At 41.3% G+C, this 17,596-nt stretch overlaps 1 protein-coding gene across 1 annotated transcript in view; it reads right to left on the bottom strand.

Annotated features, from left to right (window-relative positions):
• Positions 1–2,244: 2,244 nt before the first annotated feature.
• The window catches only part of YWHAG (tyrosine 3-monooxygenase/tryptophan 5-monooxygenase activation protein gamma), a 32,939-nt gene continuing 17,587 nt past the window's right edge, over positions 2,245–17,596 (bottom strand). The window contains exon 2 of the mRNA XM_065418186.1: positions 2,245–2,901. Coding sequence (XP_065274258.1) covers positions 2,245–2,901 — 657 coding nt within the window. The remainder of the gene's footprint in view (positions 2,902–17,596) is intronic.

Here is a 17,596-nt window from a genome sequence, read left to right as displayed (position 1 = left end):
TACGACACTAGCATGCACAATATTGTATCAATAGAGTAATGGAGCAGTAATCATTTCACTGGAGAGACAGTATCATAGGCAAGTGCATTTCTTAAAAAAATGAAAGAAACCATTCAAGCTGCTTAAAAATCAAGTCCCCGTCCCTATCCCCACTCCATTTTTTTAGCCCTCTTGTGCGATCTTTCCTGCATAATTTTCTAAAGCAGCAAGAGCAAAAGCTGAAATAAAAAATAGGTTTTGTAATTCCAGTAAATCACTTCCAAATTATACAGGTAGGGACAACACTGCTCACTGGACATGAAGTTAAATTAAGTTAAGAAGCCTAAATAAATCTTCTAGTCCATGGCATTTACTGTAGGTTTCTGTCAGTTACCTAAGCTGCAAGCCTCTTCCTAGTGATCTTTCCAGTAGGGATCATTAATCAGGCTATTTTAAGTTTACAGAGTTGGGCTTCATTTGAAGTCACTGTGTAAACTTTGTGATGTTGCATATAGTACATTCATTTAAAATATATGTGCACATGGTCATTTCTAGTGAGCATATCTTTGCATGATTTCCATTGTAAAGTCCATTAAAAAGCTTTGACAATATAATTGCAAAGTCACTCTTGGTTATGAATTTTAGCTACATTTTGGTCATTCCTCTTAACTCACTTTCTTAAAGATGACTGGTTATCTTTGCTGTCACATCAAGGAAAAAAGCTCTTTAAGTCCAATAGAGCCAGACTCTGTATCCAACCGTACAATAAAACTGATTGTACTGTATATGCAACACCAAGATGCTCTGTTTACAGACTGACTACTGAATGGGACAATGAAAGCCTGTTTTAATATGACATTAATGAGTGCAGTTTCCTTCTACTGCGTAGTTTTAGTTAAAAATCTACGAAGTTCAGCAATCTGCGAAATCAGAAGGAAATGGCAGTGAACGTCCAACAATCGTGTAAAAAAAATCTTTACTCAGATGGGGGTAAATATTACCTGGTAAGCTTTATTTTCTCCCAGCCAAATCAAACAGACCTGGAAAATGGGTATTTTAGAAGAGAACTAATTTCCAGGGCTCCCAAGAGTTGATAGAAATGTTTATGATTGTAGCTCTTCCTTTGTGGATTTCTCTACCAAATGAGCTTCTAAACTCCTGAGGTTTCACTCATTATACCACAAGCTTCCCCAGGAGAATGAACACCGAGCTGCCATGAAGACAAAACAAGGAGCCTGGGTGCTACAGAGATCTGCTGACAAACCTCATGGTACAGTGGGAGAAAGTCAGGGGAAAGTGAAATGGCAGCGTAATCCCTGAGGAAGGAGCTGTGGCACCTTAAATCAGGATGGTCTCCGAAATACCAAACAGTACATGACATACAGACCTGAATTCTTTTTATCTAGTGGTGTTTTCGTTTAACGTTTCCCCCCTTTCTAATTAAGTTCTTAATCCTTTTGCTGTGGACTCAGTTTAAACAGCCACTTGCCAAGCATCTGTTAATTTGCTGATCAAAAACTAGCGCAGCTTTGATGTTCCTCAGGCAGTCTTCTGGCCTTGGGAGACAAAGGACAGCCAACCCAGTCCACAGGGGACTGGATAAGGATGGCAAGCCAAGAGAGTTAGCAAAAGAAAATGTACAGTCAATGGCTTGATGTCACATATGGCTGTAATGTAGAAATACTGTAAACTGTAATTTAGTGTTAATACTGTAAGCTACCCTAATCAACATCTTAAGTTAAATGGCCTAAATCCTGGGGCTTTAGAAGCCCTGAAATGTAAGTCTTTTCAGTTTGGGACTGTAAGCTATGCCATGACAGGCACAGCGCACCCTGGGGATGCACTGCTACATGGTAAACATACGGCACTTGAACTGAGGAGACATGCACAGAAACCTTACTGGAACCACAGAACTTCATTTTTTAAAGTGAGGGCCATTTCATTCAAGTTATTTCATCTTTACACCCTTTTATTTCTAGCAATAAAGTTAAATTAAAGACAGCTCCACTTGTATTATTAATCTACAGAACAGTCCATATGCCAGTGTGAGGCTGCCATTCCATACCCAGCACAGCCAGCCTGACTTTCCACGAGTGGTGTTTTGGCAAAAATGTCAAAGAGGCAATCAAGACAGGTCGTGGGGGCCTCCCTGGGAAGGCTACCCTTCCCTTCCCCTCCCCCACCCCTGACCCCCCCCCACTTGTGGGAAAAAAATAAAGACTGCAGTAGTAGCATCAGCGTGCGGCTGCCAGTCCATTTGGGGGTCTAATTGTTGCCTTCTCCACCGTCGTCATCTTGCTGATCGCTTGTCCAGAGCGTTAGGTTGTCACGAAGGAGCTGCATGATGAGCGTTGAGTCTTTGTAGGAGTCCTCGTTGAGGGTGTCCAGCTCAGCAATGGCATCGTCAAAAGCCGTCTTGGCCAGGTGGCAGGCCTGCTCAGGCGCATTCTGGATCTCATAGTAGAAAACGGAGTAGTTAAGTGCCAGACCAAGCCTAATGGGATGAGTTGGTTGCATGTGCTCCTTGCTGATCTCATGGGCTTCGCTATAGGCTTTCTCCGAAGACTCCACCACAGTTGCCCTCTTCTCTCCTGTGGCCACCTCAGCCAGGTAACGATAATAGTCCCCTTTCATCTTCAGGTAAAAGACCTTACTCTCATACTGTGTCTCGCTGCAGTTCTTGATCAGATAGTTGTCTAGCAGGCTCAGCACATCTTGGCATACAGCTTCCAACTCCTTCTCTATTTTCTCACGGTAGGCCCGTACCATTTCTATCTTCTTCTCATTACCATCAGCAGATGTCTTCTGCTCAATGCTACTAATTACTCGCCAGGAAGAGCGCCGTGCCCCCACTACATTCTTATAGGCTACAGACAACAGGTTCCTTTCTTCATTGGACAGTGGCTCGTTCAGCTCTGTGACCTGCATTGAGAAGGGAGAGAGAGGAAAGAGGGTTGGATTAAATTATACTATCATTTCCCATCTCTACCTCATACATTCGGCTGTTCTCACCTGCTACCTCTAGAACAGTGACCTGAACAAGGTGCTAGTTGATAAGATTCCAGTTCATTTTACTTCTGATATCAGAAGTTAAAACCCTGCTCCGTCTGTGGGATGTAAGGGGAAAGGCATTGCAAATTCTGCAAGCTTTCAAACACAGCTGGGAAGCAATTTGTTATGTACCATCAACCTGGATACTAGAGGCTGTGCTGCTTTACCCAAAACTTATGTCAAAATTTAATCACTTTTCTAGCATCATTTTTCCAGTTATGAAAAGATGGCACCTAAGTTATGCCTTGATAGACACCAACTGGGTGGATGTCAGGCCTCTAAGAAGCAGAAGAGGTGAAAGTAAGAGCTATAGCAAAATGTGAAGAGATGCTTGTACTCCTAGGACAGTGAGTAAACTAGCTGAATGAGATGAATTAAAGCTATAAAACTAGCTTAATGAATGTTTAGTTTTTCAGTTTTCTGAGAAGCTGGTTGTCTTCTTTTGAGATGTCCAGAGACTTCGGCAAACTGAGTTTAGACAGATTTCTTCAAGACATCCATTACATCTTTGATCTCTGTGACCAGTATGCTATCTTTTTTCCTACACAGGAGATATTCTCCACTGGTTGTAAGGAGAGTTTACGTGTACAACCCTCTCGACATCAGGATACATACACCACTAAGAGATTAATTGCCATAGCAATGGGCTGGCTATGGGGAATAGTAAAGAAACGTGGAACTATTTTGCTATAAGACTGCCAGTTTACATCCAGCCAAGATTATACTCTTCAATCATTAGCAACTCAATCTTATGGCTGGTAAGAGTCACATCTGAGCCTGACACCTCATTCTACACATCATCAAATCGATTGCACGGTCACTAGTTACCACCCTTGAGAGTTTCAGCAGTGAGGCAAGTGCTTGAATGGTTACAGAAACTACCTCTTACTTACAGGCAACACATCCAGGTAAACACAAGGATGTTCACGCTGCAGTTGCCTGCGCTGTCTGTTCTGCTGAACAGTCTCCATGGCCGCAGGTATGGCACCTTTCACAAGTACTAACATTTACTAAGCTAGCAAATGTAACTGCTTGGGTCGTCGTGGCTGTTAGGCGGATGCCGGTAGCAGTTCTCAGCACGGCTAGGCAATAAGCACCCGTATTTCAATCTCTGTAGCTACTTGAAGCAGTTGCTGGCAGACGCGGAGAAGGAACGTGATTTACACCATTAAGTCAAGGTTACGTGTGCCCAGTCAACCCCACTTGATCAAGGGAGATAGGATCTATTTCAGCAAACAAAATATAGTGTTCATTCTTCCTGAATCAATATGCAGGGGAAAGCTATGTAAAAATGCCGTAAATATCAAAAATCCTATTAGTAAACCCAAACCACCTTCCTCCTGCTGCCCCCCAAACCAAACATTTCATATAGAAATTCAAAGCATCCAACTAATGTCTGCCTTCAACAACACTCCAGAAAGTCAGACTGAGGCCACCTTAACACCCGAAGTTTCATTTCAGAGACCATAAACACCGCAAGTTATATAGCGATTGTACTAACTCCGGCCTTTCTAGCCACGTAGGCCACAAAAATAACTTACAAGTTATTACTGTAGCACTAGCAGCCCCAACCACAGACTAGGACCCCATTGTGCTAGGCACTGTACAAACACAAGAGACAATCCCTGCCCCAAACATCTTTCAATCTAAGTGATTCCCAATTAGCCAAAATTAGTACATTAAGGGCAATCATTTCTATTCTGCATTAAGATTCACTTCTACTATAAGCTCAGAGCTCTGCAGTTGTATATGTCCCTATCTTCAAGCCTTTTACAATCAGGTAGTGTAGTTATAGCACTTAATATCCCCACACTAACGTTTGCCTTTTGCTTGTACCTGACACATACATTACAGAAGAGTATGTAACTGGCCTTCATGCATCTCTGATCACATATACTAACTTCTCCAAATGCAAGACAGCTGCAGACTTTCTAAAGCCCAGTCCTTGACCCAAATAAAATGCCATAGAGTAGGTTAGAAAGGAACAAGAATGGCATCTTTGTAGAGCAGAGTTAAGGTTGTTTGGATGCATTTCCCTACTCGCAGGTGCTTGTTTCTTCGTTAGTTTGCAACTTCTCTGATTTTCTAGTTTGTATTTTATAACCAACGTGCTGTTAGATGGTTTATACACCTTTAAATGACAGATGTACTCTCAACCTTACCACTGCTTTTGCTTTAAGGGTCACATTGCTAGTGTGTTACAATAACTCATTAGAACGGAAAGTACTCCCAGGACTTTAAAAAAAAATTCTAGTAGGAAGTACTTACCTGCCTGCACCATTAATATTCACTTACAATCATGAAATACTGTATTTTTCTTTATTACAGAATTCCATGTGGTGTCAAGTGATGTGATCTTTTGGGACATTTCATCTGTCACAGAACATTTAAAACCTGAAGAGTGAATACTAGAATTTTAAAATCAACTGCACCATTGCACTGTGAGCAGAGTGCTCAGAGAAATTCCCACATGAACTCTATATACAAGTTGCGACAGGCATTTTAAAGGAAGGTTTTTAACTTGCCAGGTGGAATTAAGTTGTCAATATAGGTTGTCAGCATGTATTTACTATAACTAAATCTATAATGCCTGAACTCTGTTGCATTCACTTGTCACCCACCCTTTAATACAAAATAAACTTGTAATACTGATAACTCATTTTTTTTTTGATGAGAGAAGAGAAACTGGCAATTCTCAGGCTACCAGGAAATTTCCATCTTTTATGGCTTGAAGCAGACAATTAATGATTTATTTTGTAGGCAGATGTAGCCAATTTATTATAATACTGGTTTTCCTTGAACCTGTGCTAATAGGATAGCAGTCAAGATGAACTTCAATAGAACTCAAGGTCTGAACAATCAATTTTGCAAAGCACACAAAAACTGGGGGAATAGTAAATAATGAAGAGGACAGGTCACTGATTCAGAGCGATCTGCATCATTTGGTAAACTGGAGGCCAGCAAACAGTGTGTTTTAATATGGCTAAATGTAAACATCTAGAAACAAAAGAATGTAGATCACACTTACAAAATGGGGGATGCTATCCTGGGAAGCAGTGACTCTGAAAAAGATATGGTGGCCCTAGTGGATAATCAGCTGAACATGAGCTCCCAAAATGACACTGTGGCCAAAAGAGCTAATGTGATCTTGGGAAGCGTGAACACTGGAATCTCAAGGAGGAGTAGGGGGGTTATTTTACTTCTATATTTGGCACTAGTGTGACTGCTGCTGAAATTCTGTGTCCAGTTCTGGTGCCCACAATTCAAGGAGTATGTTCAAGAAGGGTTCAGAGAAGAGCCACACGAATGATTGAAGGATTAGAAAACAAGCCCTATAGGGACAGGCTCAAAGCATTCAACATATTTAGTTCAACAAAAAAAGGTTAAGGATTTACTTGATTACAGTATCTTAATGTACAAGTATCTTAATGGAGAACAAATATTTAATAAAGGGCTCTTCAATTTAGCAGAGAAAGGTATAACATGATCCAATGGCTGGAAATTGAAGCTAGATAAAGTCAGACTGGAAATAAGAGCTTTTTTTTTTTTTTTTTTTTTTTTTTTTTTTAAAACAGTGAGGGTAATTAACAAGTGGAACAATTTACCAAGGGTCGGGGTGGCCTGGATTCTCCATCACCGACAATTTTTAAATCAAGATTGATTTTTTTTTCCCCTATAAGATCTGCTCTAGGAATTATTTTGGGGAAGTTCTTGGCCTGTGTTATAGAGGAAGTCAGACTAGCTCATCACCATGGTCTCTTCTGGCCTTGGAATCGATGAATAAGATTCAAGACACTTAATTTAGGGCTGGACAGAAAAGACATGTCTGGTGTTGCACTCCTTGTAATTTAATATGTCTCACTAGAACAGGGTGAGGGCTGGCTAATAAATCACACAGATCATGTTCCAAATCCTTTTCCAAGAGATTTTTTCTTTTTTTTTCATGAATCAGAGTTCAGACAGTCTTAACTCCCTCACCTAAACAACTGAAATCATGAAATCCCTGAGGGTACATCTCTACATGACAGTGCGGCATAGCTGGGGCTACGCCACTGTAGTGTAGATGTTTCCTACACCGATGGAAGGGGATTTTCCATCAACGTAGGTAATCCACTTTCCAAGAGGCAGTGAATAACTCAATAGAAGAATCCTTCTGTTGACCTGGCCACGTCTACACCAAAGGTTAAGTTGACCAAACTATAGTGCTCAGGGTGTAAAATTTTTCACGGTCTTGAGCAACATAGCTTGGTCAACCTATGTTTTAGGTGTAGACCAGGTCTGAGAAGGAGGCGGCAATGACTAATCTGGGGAAGTTTATAACAGCAGGATAATATCTATACATCACAGATATGAAAACAATCTCTCCCCCATTTTCTAATGAAAAGGCCTTCAGCTGAAAGTTTGTGCTATAGCCTTATGATCCAAAGGACGTGAATTTGAGTTGGCCCATTTTAAAAATACAGTGTTAACCAGGACTGTATTAGCACTGGCTTATAGGCATTTGGTCAGTATTCACATCTCACTGTCAAGGTTCCTGACAAATCAATGCTTTCATGGTATGTGGAGATCTAATAAACGTGTGTCCAAGTTTTGCACAGTTAAAAATTATTCTGGACTCCAACAGAAGTTAATCACTATAAGCTTAACTGAGCTTCCACTGAAGTTAAAGAACCTTGTTACAATTTTAGCTTCCCTGATAGTTTTAGAAAGAGGTTTCAAGCACAGGACTAATTTTTCTTGGTCTTCTGCATTTTTACTGTTACGCAACAAAACTGGCCCCCTTTGCTGCTCCTGTATATGGCATTTTCAGATCAAGTAAGGAATGAAACTGGGGATCAGGGCTTTGGGGTCAGGTAACAGAAATGCCACTGGTACCTAAGCTTATTCACAACATCCCCTCAATGGAAGATACAGAGCTAGAAATCAAACGAAGCAAAATACTGTATGTACTTGGATGTGTGTATAAACCTGCAGTAAACAACAAATATCAAACCCTACACATGGCAGGTCAGACAGCAGAGATGCCAACTTCTGATCTGGAAGGGAAAAATGTACCCCTTTGCCCAGAGGGAGTTATTGAGATCAGTCATTCTATATATAAAAAGGATTTTTCTCCTTACTCTTTCCTAGAAATTGAAAGCCTTTCATATGGGGCAAGAGGTCATCTGCAAGAAGAAAAAAGTGGGATTGTGCCCTTTTGCCTCTTCATTAGAGCTGATGAGAATATGGAGATTGTGAAAATGTTTCTATTTATCAAGTTTCAGAGTAGCAGCCGTGTTAGTCTGTATCCTCAAAAATAACAGGAGTACTTGTGGCACCTTAGAGACTAACAAATTATTAGAGCATAAGCTTTCGTGGGCTACAACCCACTTCTTCACAATCCGCTGCATTCTTTGATACATAAAAGGCTTGATTTAGACGACGACTACACTAGAGACCTTACAGCAGCACAGCTGTACTGAGGCAGCTGCGCCACTCTAAGATCTCTCGTGTAGCCGCGCTATACTGATGGGAGAGAGCTCTCCCACAAACATACCGCTGTGCATGCTACCACTTATATTGCTCAGGCAGGCGTTTTTTCACACCTCTGAGCAACGCAAGTTTTGCTGACATAAGTGGTCGTGTAGATATGGCTTTAGTTTCTGCTTTATGAAGTCATTCTACCCTGAAAACCAAGTCCTAAATTTCTACAGGCGTGTCTACACAGATTTTCACCGCAGTAACTAGTTGAATTGTAATACCATAACAAAAGGGTTGTGTAAGTATAGGTGTAGACACCAATTTTAGTTTAAGAATGTCTTATATCAGTTAAACCTGAGTCTTTACCAACTTCAGCTACATCAAAGTAAGATATTCTTAAACTACAATTAGAATGTCCACACAGATCTACACCAGTTCTCCAAAAGATTAAGTCCTCCAAGAAGCCATCATATAAAGTATCAAGTAAACTACTTCTAAACCTTGTCCCATTTTGACACGGGGCCAGTCTGAGACATGAAGTCATATGTAATTTTATTAGACTTTTTTTGGCTCTGATCTCCCTTAACATTCACTGAATATCCTTCCCCTGGTCAGAGGGCTGCTGATATAAACCTTCTGAAGCGTTTGTAGTCTTAGGACTGGAGATTGGTCTCCTTACAGACTCCACTGTGTGGTCCTCCACTCAGTTTTACCTGCCTGTTCTATGGAATTCTAGGTTTAATGCTATTCCCACTCCTCTGCAACCTAAAATGCTCTTCCTATAGTCCATAGCCAAGAATTACAGTCCCCCACTGATTTGTCGTTCCACCATGTTTCAGTAATGCTTAGGTCAAGGTTATCTCCCATTCCATAGCATTCCAGTTCTTTTTCGCTTCTAAACTTCGTGTCAATGAACAAGAAGTTAATCTATTTCCAGGGTAAAGTGTTTTGGGTGAAAAAGCTGGAGCCAGCTTTCCACATGGACCAATAAGTGGCTTTGCAGTATACTTAAAAACTCATTTCCTCTGAGCAATACGGTATCAGGAATACAGGCAAGATGCTAACGGGAGCCAGTGATTTGGAAAACCTAAATGGACTTTATAGGGGGTTTTTTTATGCTTATAAAGCAGCTTAATACATTCTTCTCTATGGTCATTGGTAATTAAAACCTATTTTTAATATCCCTGGGTCAAGCATCAAGTTCACAGTATTCTACTGGCCTTTTCTTCTAGGTCTCCCAGTAACTAAGGAAGATATATACAGTTGCCAGACAAAGCACTCTCACAAATTGTGCTGAAAAACTTGGGTCTCTTATTAACCCAGTTGTTCTCAACCAGGGGTACACATACCCCTCGGGACACGCAAAGGTCATCCAGGAGGTACTCAACTCATCTAAATCAGTGTTTCTCAACCTGGAGATGGCAACCCCCAGGAGGGCCATAGGACAGGTTTAGGGGGTCACAAATGAGGACTGGCATTAGGAGGTAGCAAGCATGGCAATTGCTAGGGAGCCCATGCCAGAGGGCCCCGCAAAGCTAAGTTACATGCTTCAGCCCAAGGCTTCAGACAAGGCTCACAAGTGAAACAGATTCAAGTATCTCACTGAAATGCAAGTACAATATTTATATTCCAATCTATTTATTTTATAATTATATGGTAAAAATGAGAAAGGAGGCAATTTCTCCGTAACAGTGTGCTGTGACACTTTTGTACTTATGTCTGATTTTATAAGCAAGTCGTTTTTAAGTGAGATGAAACTTGGGGTATGCAAGACAAAGCAGATTTCTGAAAGAGGTACAGTAGTCCAGAAAGGTTGAGAATCACTGTATTAACCCCTTAATGCCAAGGGCAGAGTTCCCATCTTTAGCACTTGATGTGAAGTTAGATCAATTCTTATAACCTGGCATTTTACCTCTTAGTTTCAGAACTCTGGTCTGATGGAGTTTTTAAAGACATACACCAACTTGAAGTTTAGCCAGTTTCAAGGGACTTGTTAAAAGCATTTTCAGGTGCTGCATCTGCTCAAGCCCCATGCCAAGTTCTCTTTAAAAATGTTTCTTCCCTGTTGCTGTATGGGACCTCTACATAAACAAGGGAAACTGACCATAGAGAGCACTAGCAAATGGCCCAAAATAAACTTAAAACGCTGAAAGAACAGAATCTATTCTCAGTATGTTTATACTTTATGCATTTTTTAGCCCTCTTGCTCCAGGTAACTATCCTGTTACCAAAAAACTTTTGTTAGCTCATGCAATCAGATGTGGAGAGCTATTTGACTTGAAACATGACAAGCTGGACATCACAATACCAACAAACTGGAGGAATAGGTGGTCTTTGCACATATACACCTCTACCCCGATAGAACGTGACCCAATATAACACGAATTCGGATATAATGGGTAAAGCAGTGCTCGGGGGGGGGGGGGGGGGGAGAAGAGAGCTGCTGCGCACTCCGGTGGATCAAAGCCAAGTTCGATATAACACGGTTTCACCTATAATGCAGTAAGATTTTTTTGGCTCCCGAGGACAGAGTTATATCGAGGTAGAGGTGTATATTTTAAATACATATACTGGGCAGATTTGTATTTTACCCTCCATCCCTTTCACAATCTTGTATCATGGAGTCTAAAAAACCTTCCTTCAATAAGAACTTGCCAAGTATTTAAACCTGCTGAATTTTTCACATGATCTAGATTTTTTGGTTCATAGATTCATAGAAGATTAGGGTTGGAAGAGACCTCAGAAGGTCATCTAGTCCAACCCCCTGCTCAAAGCAGGACCAACACCAACTAAATCATCCCAGCCAGGGCTTTGTCAAGCCAGGCCTTAAAAACCTCCAAGGATGGAGATTCCACCACCTCCCTAGGTAACCCATTCCAGTACTTCACCACCCTCCTAGTGAAATAGTTTTTCCTAATATCCAACCTAGACCTCCCCCACTGCAACTTGAGACCATTGCCCCTTGTTCTGTCATCTGCCACCACTGAGAACAGCCGAGCTCCAACCTCTTTGGAACCGCCCCTTCAGGTAGTTGAAGGCTGCTATCAAATCCCCCCTCACTCTTCTCTTCTGCAGACTAAATAAGCCCAGTTCCCTCAGCCTCTCCTCGTAAGTCATGTGCCCCAGCCCCCTAATCATTTTTGTTGCCCTCTGTTGGACTCTCTCCAATTTGTCCACATCCTTTCTGTAATGGGAGGCCCAAAACTGGATGCAATACTCCAGATGTGGCCTCACCAGTGCTGAATAGAGGGGAATAATCACTTCCCCTCAATCTGCTGGCAATGCTCCTACTAATGCAGCCCAATATGCCATTAGTCTTCTTGGCAACAAGGGCAAACTGTTGACTTATATGCAGCTTCTTGTCCACTGTAATCCCCAGGTCCTTTTCTGCAGAACTGCCACTTAGCCAGTCAGTCCCCAGCCTGTAGCAGTGCATGGGATTCTTCTGTCCTAAGTGCAAGACTCTGCACTTGTCCTTGTTGAACCTCATCAGATTTCTTTTGGCCCAATCCTCCAATTTGTCTAGGTCACTCTGGACCCTATCCCGACCCTCCAGCATATCTACCTCTCCCCCCAGCTTAGTGTCATCCACGAACTTGCTGAGGGTGCAATCCATCCCATCATCCAGATCATTAATGAAGATGTTGAACAAAACCGGCCCCAGGACTGACCCTTGGGGCACTCCGCTTGATACCAGCTGCCAACTAGACATCGAGCTGTTGATCACTACCCATTGAGCCCGATGATCCTTCTAGCCAGTTTTCTATCCACCTTATAGTCCATTCATCCAATCCATACTTTAACTTGCTGGCAAGAATACCGTGGGAGACTAACAAAAGCTTTGCTAAAGTCAAGCTATATCATGTCCACTGCTTTCCCGATATCCACAGAGCCAGTTATCTCATCATAGAAGGCAATCAGGTCGGTCAGGCAATCAGGTTGGTCAGGTCTAGTGTCTTCCTGCCAGCTGATGGAGACAGAACTAAATCTAATCATATCATTCCCAGTATATGAGTGACAAGCCCCAGTATATGAAAGGGGCTTGTCACTCAAGTCTCCACTAGCGGTCTACAGAAGGTGGATTATCTGCACACTTGTCTGCTAGCTGGAAAGGAAGAGAAGGGCTCACTTATTCATTCCCAGATATGGCTATCATGAAGCACATGCCTGCCTCACATGTCTACACTTTATGCAACAGCAGTTCTAGAGCACGTCTTCAGTGGTAACGTTAAATCACTGCCATGGCAGTGCTTTAACGTGGGTTGTGTAGTCGCGGCATAGATTGGAAGAGAGCTCTCCAAGCGCTCTAAAAAAACCCCACCTTCATGAGGGGCACGGCTCCCAGCACTGGTGCACTGTCTACACTGGCACTTTACGGCACTGCAACTTTCTCACTCAGGGGTATGAAAAGACTCCCCCGAGCACTGCAAGTTTCAGCGCTGTAAAGTGCCAGTGTAGACAAGCCCTTAGTCTCATTACAAGCTAACTAGTGCTTATTTTGGCTTGCTGCATCAGTTATGAATGTAAAAAAGTTGCTTGAACCCCAACACATAATTGCTTGAGCACTTGCACCTCCTTCATTACAAATTAAGCACTGAAGCCAACCCATCATTGCACCTGAGCCTAGGTACAGTAGGGAACTATCCCGCACTGGCAGGAAACAGACCAGATGATCTACAGCTTTTTAAAAAAATCATTAGTTTCTATGAACACGTAGTGAAGTCTAATGCTGATGGGAAAGAGAATACCACATTATGATTTCACTGCAGTATCACCAAGCAGCCGAGCTTAAAAGGAAAGTGTTCTCATTTAAAAGGAAACCAGTATTCTTCTCAATTCTGATGAAGTGGGTTTTAGAGAGGTTCTCTTCCTTTTTTGTCCTAGTATAAAGGATTCCCTTTAATTGGGCTCAAATCCAAGTCCAGAGACAGACTTTAATGTCCTAAAGTTTGTCGCAGCTCACAGCTCGCAACTCTATTGAGTTGCGAGCAGCAGCATCGGGATTTGATTAGAACAATTTCTTCCTCATCATAAAAGTAGGTGGGAACTGACTAACGTCCTGAAACATAGCAAAGTATGATACAAAGCAAGATCCTAATTACTGTATTTTTTGGAGTAATTGGTGTAAAATGCGCTGTTAAATGTAATACCAAAGAGAAATCTGGCCTCTTGACCACTTAAAAATGACAGAATTAGGACAACCCAGATACAAGCAGGACACAGATGTAAGAACATGGAAGTTTGGCTATTTAAATCTATTGCACTATTTTGAAGTTAATTTTAAGAGTTAAGAAAAAACTTACCTCAATTTTGAAAGTCTTGCTCCAGGGTAGAATGATTTAAATCAACAATTTTAATCATGATTTAAATCATCGAGCAGGAAACCTTGATTTAAATCAGGGGTTCTCAAACGGGGCTCAGGACCCCTCGGGGGTCACAAGGTTATTACATGGGGGGGTCACAAGCCGTCAGTCTCCCCCCCCCAAACCCTGCTTTGCCTCCAGCATATATAATGGTGTTAAGTATATTAAAAGGGGTTTTTCATTTATAAAGGGGGTCGCACTCAGAGGCTTGCTATGTGAAAGCAATCACCAGAAGAAAAGTTTGAGAATCACGGATTTAAATAATCAATTTTAATCAAGTTTTGCATTTGCACTTGTTATTTTCCCAAAAGAAGTGGATTCTCATTGGTTGATAGACACTAAAACCACAAGTTGCAGCTAAATATAGCTTCTATCCTAAATTCAGTGCTTTTTGCTAATCAGTATACACTACACCACATTTATTTAAGCAATTATATAGTTTGACTTCCATTTTCTAACATAATAAAATGTTTAATGCATTTCTTAATTAGTAGATATACTTGTGATTTGGATGAAATTTGAAGAGTATTAATAGAAGCTGTAAATTGTTTTTGTGCATTTTTAGTTAAAGACAAATGTGCTGGATATATACAGAAGATTATCAGCATGTTTGGCGTTTAACACTAACTGATTTATTAAACAAAGGAAGTATCTGTAGTTACTTTAACTGATGTTTGTAGTCATCATGTCTTTCAAATTTTAGAACAAGTATCTCTATTCTCACATTTGTTTTTTTTATTCATAGATTGGAAGATGAAAACAAGCTTTCCTGCGTTTTCAACCACCAACTGATTTCTTACCTTTGAATTCAATTATGGACTTGAATTAGTTAAATAAACTGAAATAAAGAAAATATTCTCTACATCTGCAGAAGCTACTGATGTCAAAAGCTGGTTAGCACTTCAACAAACTCCGGTTCCAGGTGCTTAGCCAATGACTTCCATCAGTCAGTGGTCTGACTTTCTTTTTAAAAAAAAGTTTGGCAAACATGTACCGCTTGATTTTTTTGAATTTAAGTTACATGCTTTTAATATATTGTGATAGCCTATGTTAAAGCCTGAAGTTACTACTGTGTGTATATATATATATATATATATATATATATATATATATATTTATATTTTTTAAATAAAGTTTTTATCCACCCTGTCTAGCATTAAGATATTAGCACTTTCCCGGTCTACCCTCATGCCCAATTCTAACATCTGTAAAATGGTATCTTCCATCAGACCATTAACAGTCCTTACAAGGTTAATGAACAGTAGCACTCTCCCCTAGAGCTTGAAAAGTTTAGGCATCTACTAAGGCCACGTCTACACTACATGGACGATAGCAGCAGAGCTACAGCACAACTACACTGGCATAATCCTGTGGAAACAGCCTACGGCGACAGAAGGGGTTTTCTGTTGCTGTAGAAACACTGCCTCCCCAGGCAACAATAGCTAGGTCAATGGAAGCATGGAGGATAGCAAAGATAGTCAAGGACACAATCCCATTCTCTGGGTGTCCCTAAACCTGGGACTGTCTGACAAGTGATGAATCACTCGATCAACTGCCCTTCCTATTCACTCCCTCTGGAGCATCTGGCACCAGCCACAGTCTGAAGACAGGATGCTGATCTAGATGAACCATTGATCTGGCCGTTCTTATGGATTCTCTCATTGACCTAGCTATGTTTGCATCGAGGTTTAGGTCAGCATAGCTATGGTACTCAGGGATGTGGATTTTTTACACTACAACTACGTTGACATAAGTGTTCAGTGTAGACCAGGCCTAAACTGGAGGCAAGTATGACAGTTTACCCCAGTAGAGTGCAAGGACAGCAACCTGGTGATAAGCCCAACACATGAATCCTGATCATCCACCTTCCTCTTCCTGTTTCAGAACTTTACTTCTGGCTCATAGGTGCCAGGTAAATTTGAAGCTGCTTTGGTTTACTGGGGCTATTTCCATCTTCCATTTCCTTCCTGCCCACTCTTCTCATCTTCTTTCTCCATTCCCGGCATTTGACACTTTTTCTGCTTTGTTACTGTGGTATCTACAACATCCCCCGCTTTGCCACAGCAGGATGGAACACAGGCAACTCCTATAAGTTTGACTCGGTTGTTCTTGCTTGGGAAAACCAGTGCTGTTCCTGCAATTAACATGGGACTGCTGCAGCATGAAGTGGGAGAAATCTCCCCCAGGCACATAGCAGCTCCCTGCAGTGACACATTAATCTCTTAACTATGCTTCATTCTTACACCCAGGCCTTGTCAGGCAGCTTCCCCACTGGCAGATCAAGGCAGGGCTTTGAAGGGTAGTTTAAAATGTAAGTTAAACTATTAATTGCTTACATAAAAACTGAGATGTTTGTTCAACATATGAACTATGAGTAGCTTTACAAACGTGAACAACAAAAGTGAAAATATTTTACTAGGTTATCTAATAGGTTCTTTAAGAAGCTAGTTTCTTTTTGGGGGGAGAAGAGAGAAGAGCAGGTTCCCAGCTCCTATGAAACAGGAGTTTGTCTCTACGGTTCTGAGTACTAGATGTACTTTATTCTATTACGACTACTACAGCGAAATGTGCAAAACACATGCTGAAAAGGAAGATGTACTGCAGCCCTTGGATTTCTGTTCTGCAACCACCGGACATCATCAAGACAAAACAGGCTACAATTTCAAGTTTGAAACATGTTCGGGATCGTCTGACTTAATAAACTTCCAATCATACCTGTATTTAAGTTTAAACTAGATCCTGAAGATCCAAAAGAGAATAGTCTTGTGTTGCCATTGTTTTAATGCTTGAGACCAAGTATTAAATTGAATTCTTAACACTTCAAGACAGTAGTACAGAGGAAATCAAGGTGAAATAACCCTGCTTAAGTGCAGTTGTGCTCTATAGATGTGTAAAAAGAAAATCTGACAAATTTTAGTAGACTGAATATGGCACTAAAGCAGCGGTTTTCAATTTTTTTCTACTGTGTACCCCCATGTGAGGTCATAATATACCTATGATTAGATTGCCAAGTCTTACTAAATAAAATGCGTTGTCCGCTACTATAGGATTTTTCTTGCATACTCCCTGCCGAGAGCTCGGGTACCCGTTTGAAAACCACTGTACGAGAGCAATTCTTGCTCCCATACAGACCTGTCACTGATTTACTGCCTGACTTGGGCAAGTCACTTAGCTTTTTAATCTTAGCTGAACACCTATGAGGTGTTCTCCTTCACAGGAGAACGTAAGTATTTGTTCAGCACTTTAAACACAGCAGAATATACACACGGCACTTAACACATTTGACAATTCCTACTCATTAGCAACTAGATTCTTGTCCTCTGCTCTATTGAACGTGACAAGTCCATGCACTGTCATCACGACTTGCAAGGATGCCAGACAGCAGAGACCAGCAACATTTCTAAGGCACCAACTGTATCCGGTATTACCTGAAAGTCTGAGTGCTAGTCTGGTTCCTCCCACCTTCCAAGAAAGGGGATTTATGGTTTAAGGCATTCAGATTAAAAGTTTTAGAGGCGGGTTAGTTTTTGGCTCAGATTAGGACAGACCCCCTTTTAAACCCAGCCTTTACTGATCTGTGTTTCATTATCGCGATTCTTGCTCTTACACACACACACACACACACTCTCACTCACTCACTCACTCGTCTGGCATAAAATAGTTGCAAAAATCCACTCCATAGGCAAGTAGGCACAAATTGTAACTATGAGCCGTTTTGTAATTTGCACTTTGAGCACCTTAGA

Source organism: Emys orbicularis, chromosome 17 (assembly GCF_028017835.1).
Source record: "Emys orbicularis isolate rEmyOrb1 chromosome 17, rEmyOrb1.hap1, whole genome shotgun sequence".
Taxonomy (NCBI): Eukaryota; Metazoa; Chordata; order Testudines; family Emydidae; genus Emys; species Emys orbicularis.
Note: the sequence above shows the minus strand (reverse complement) of the source record. Positions and strands in the feature narration are given on the sequence as shown.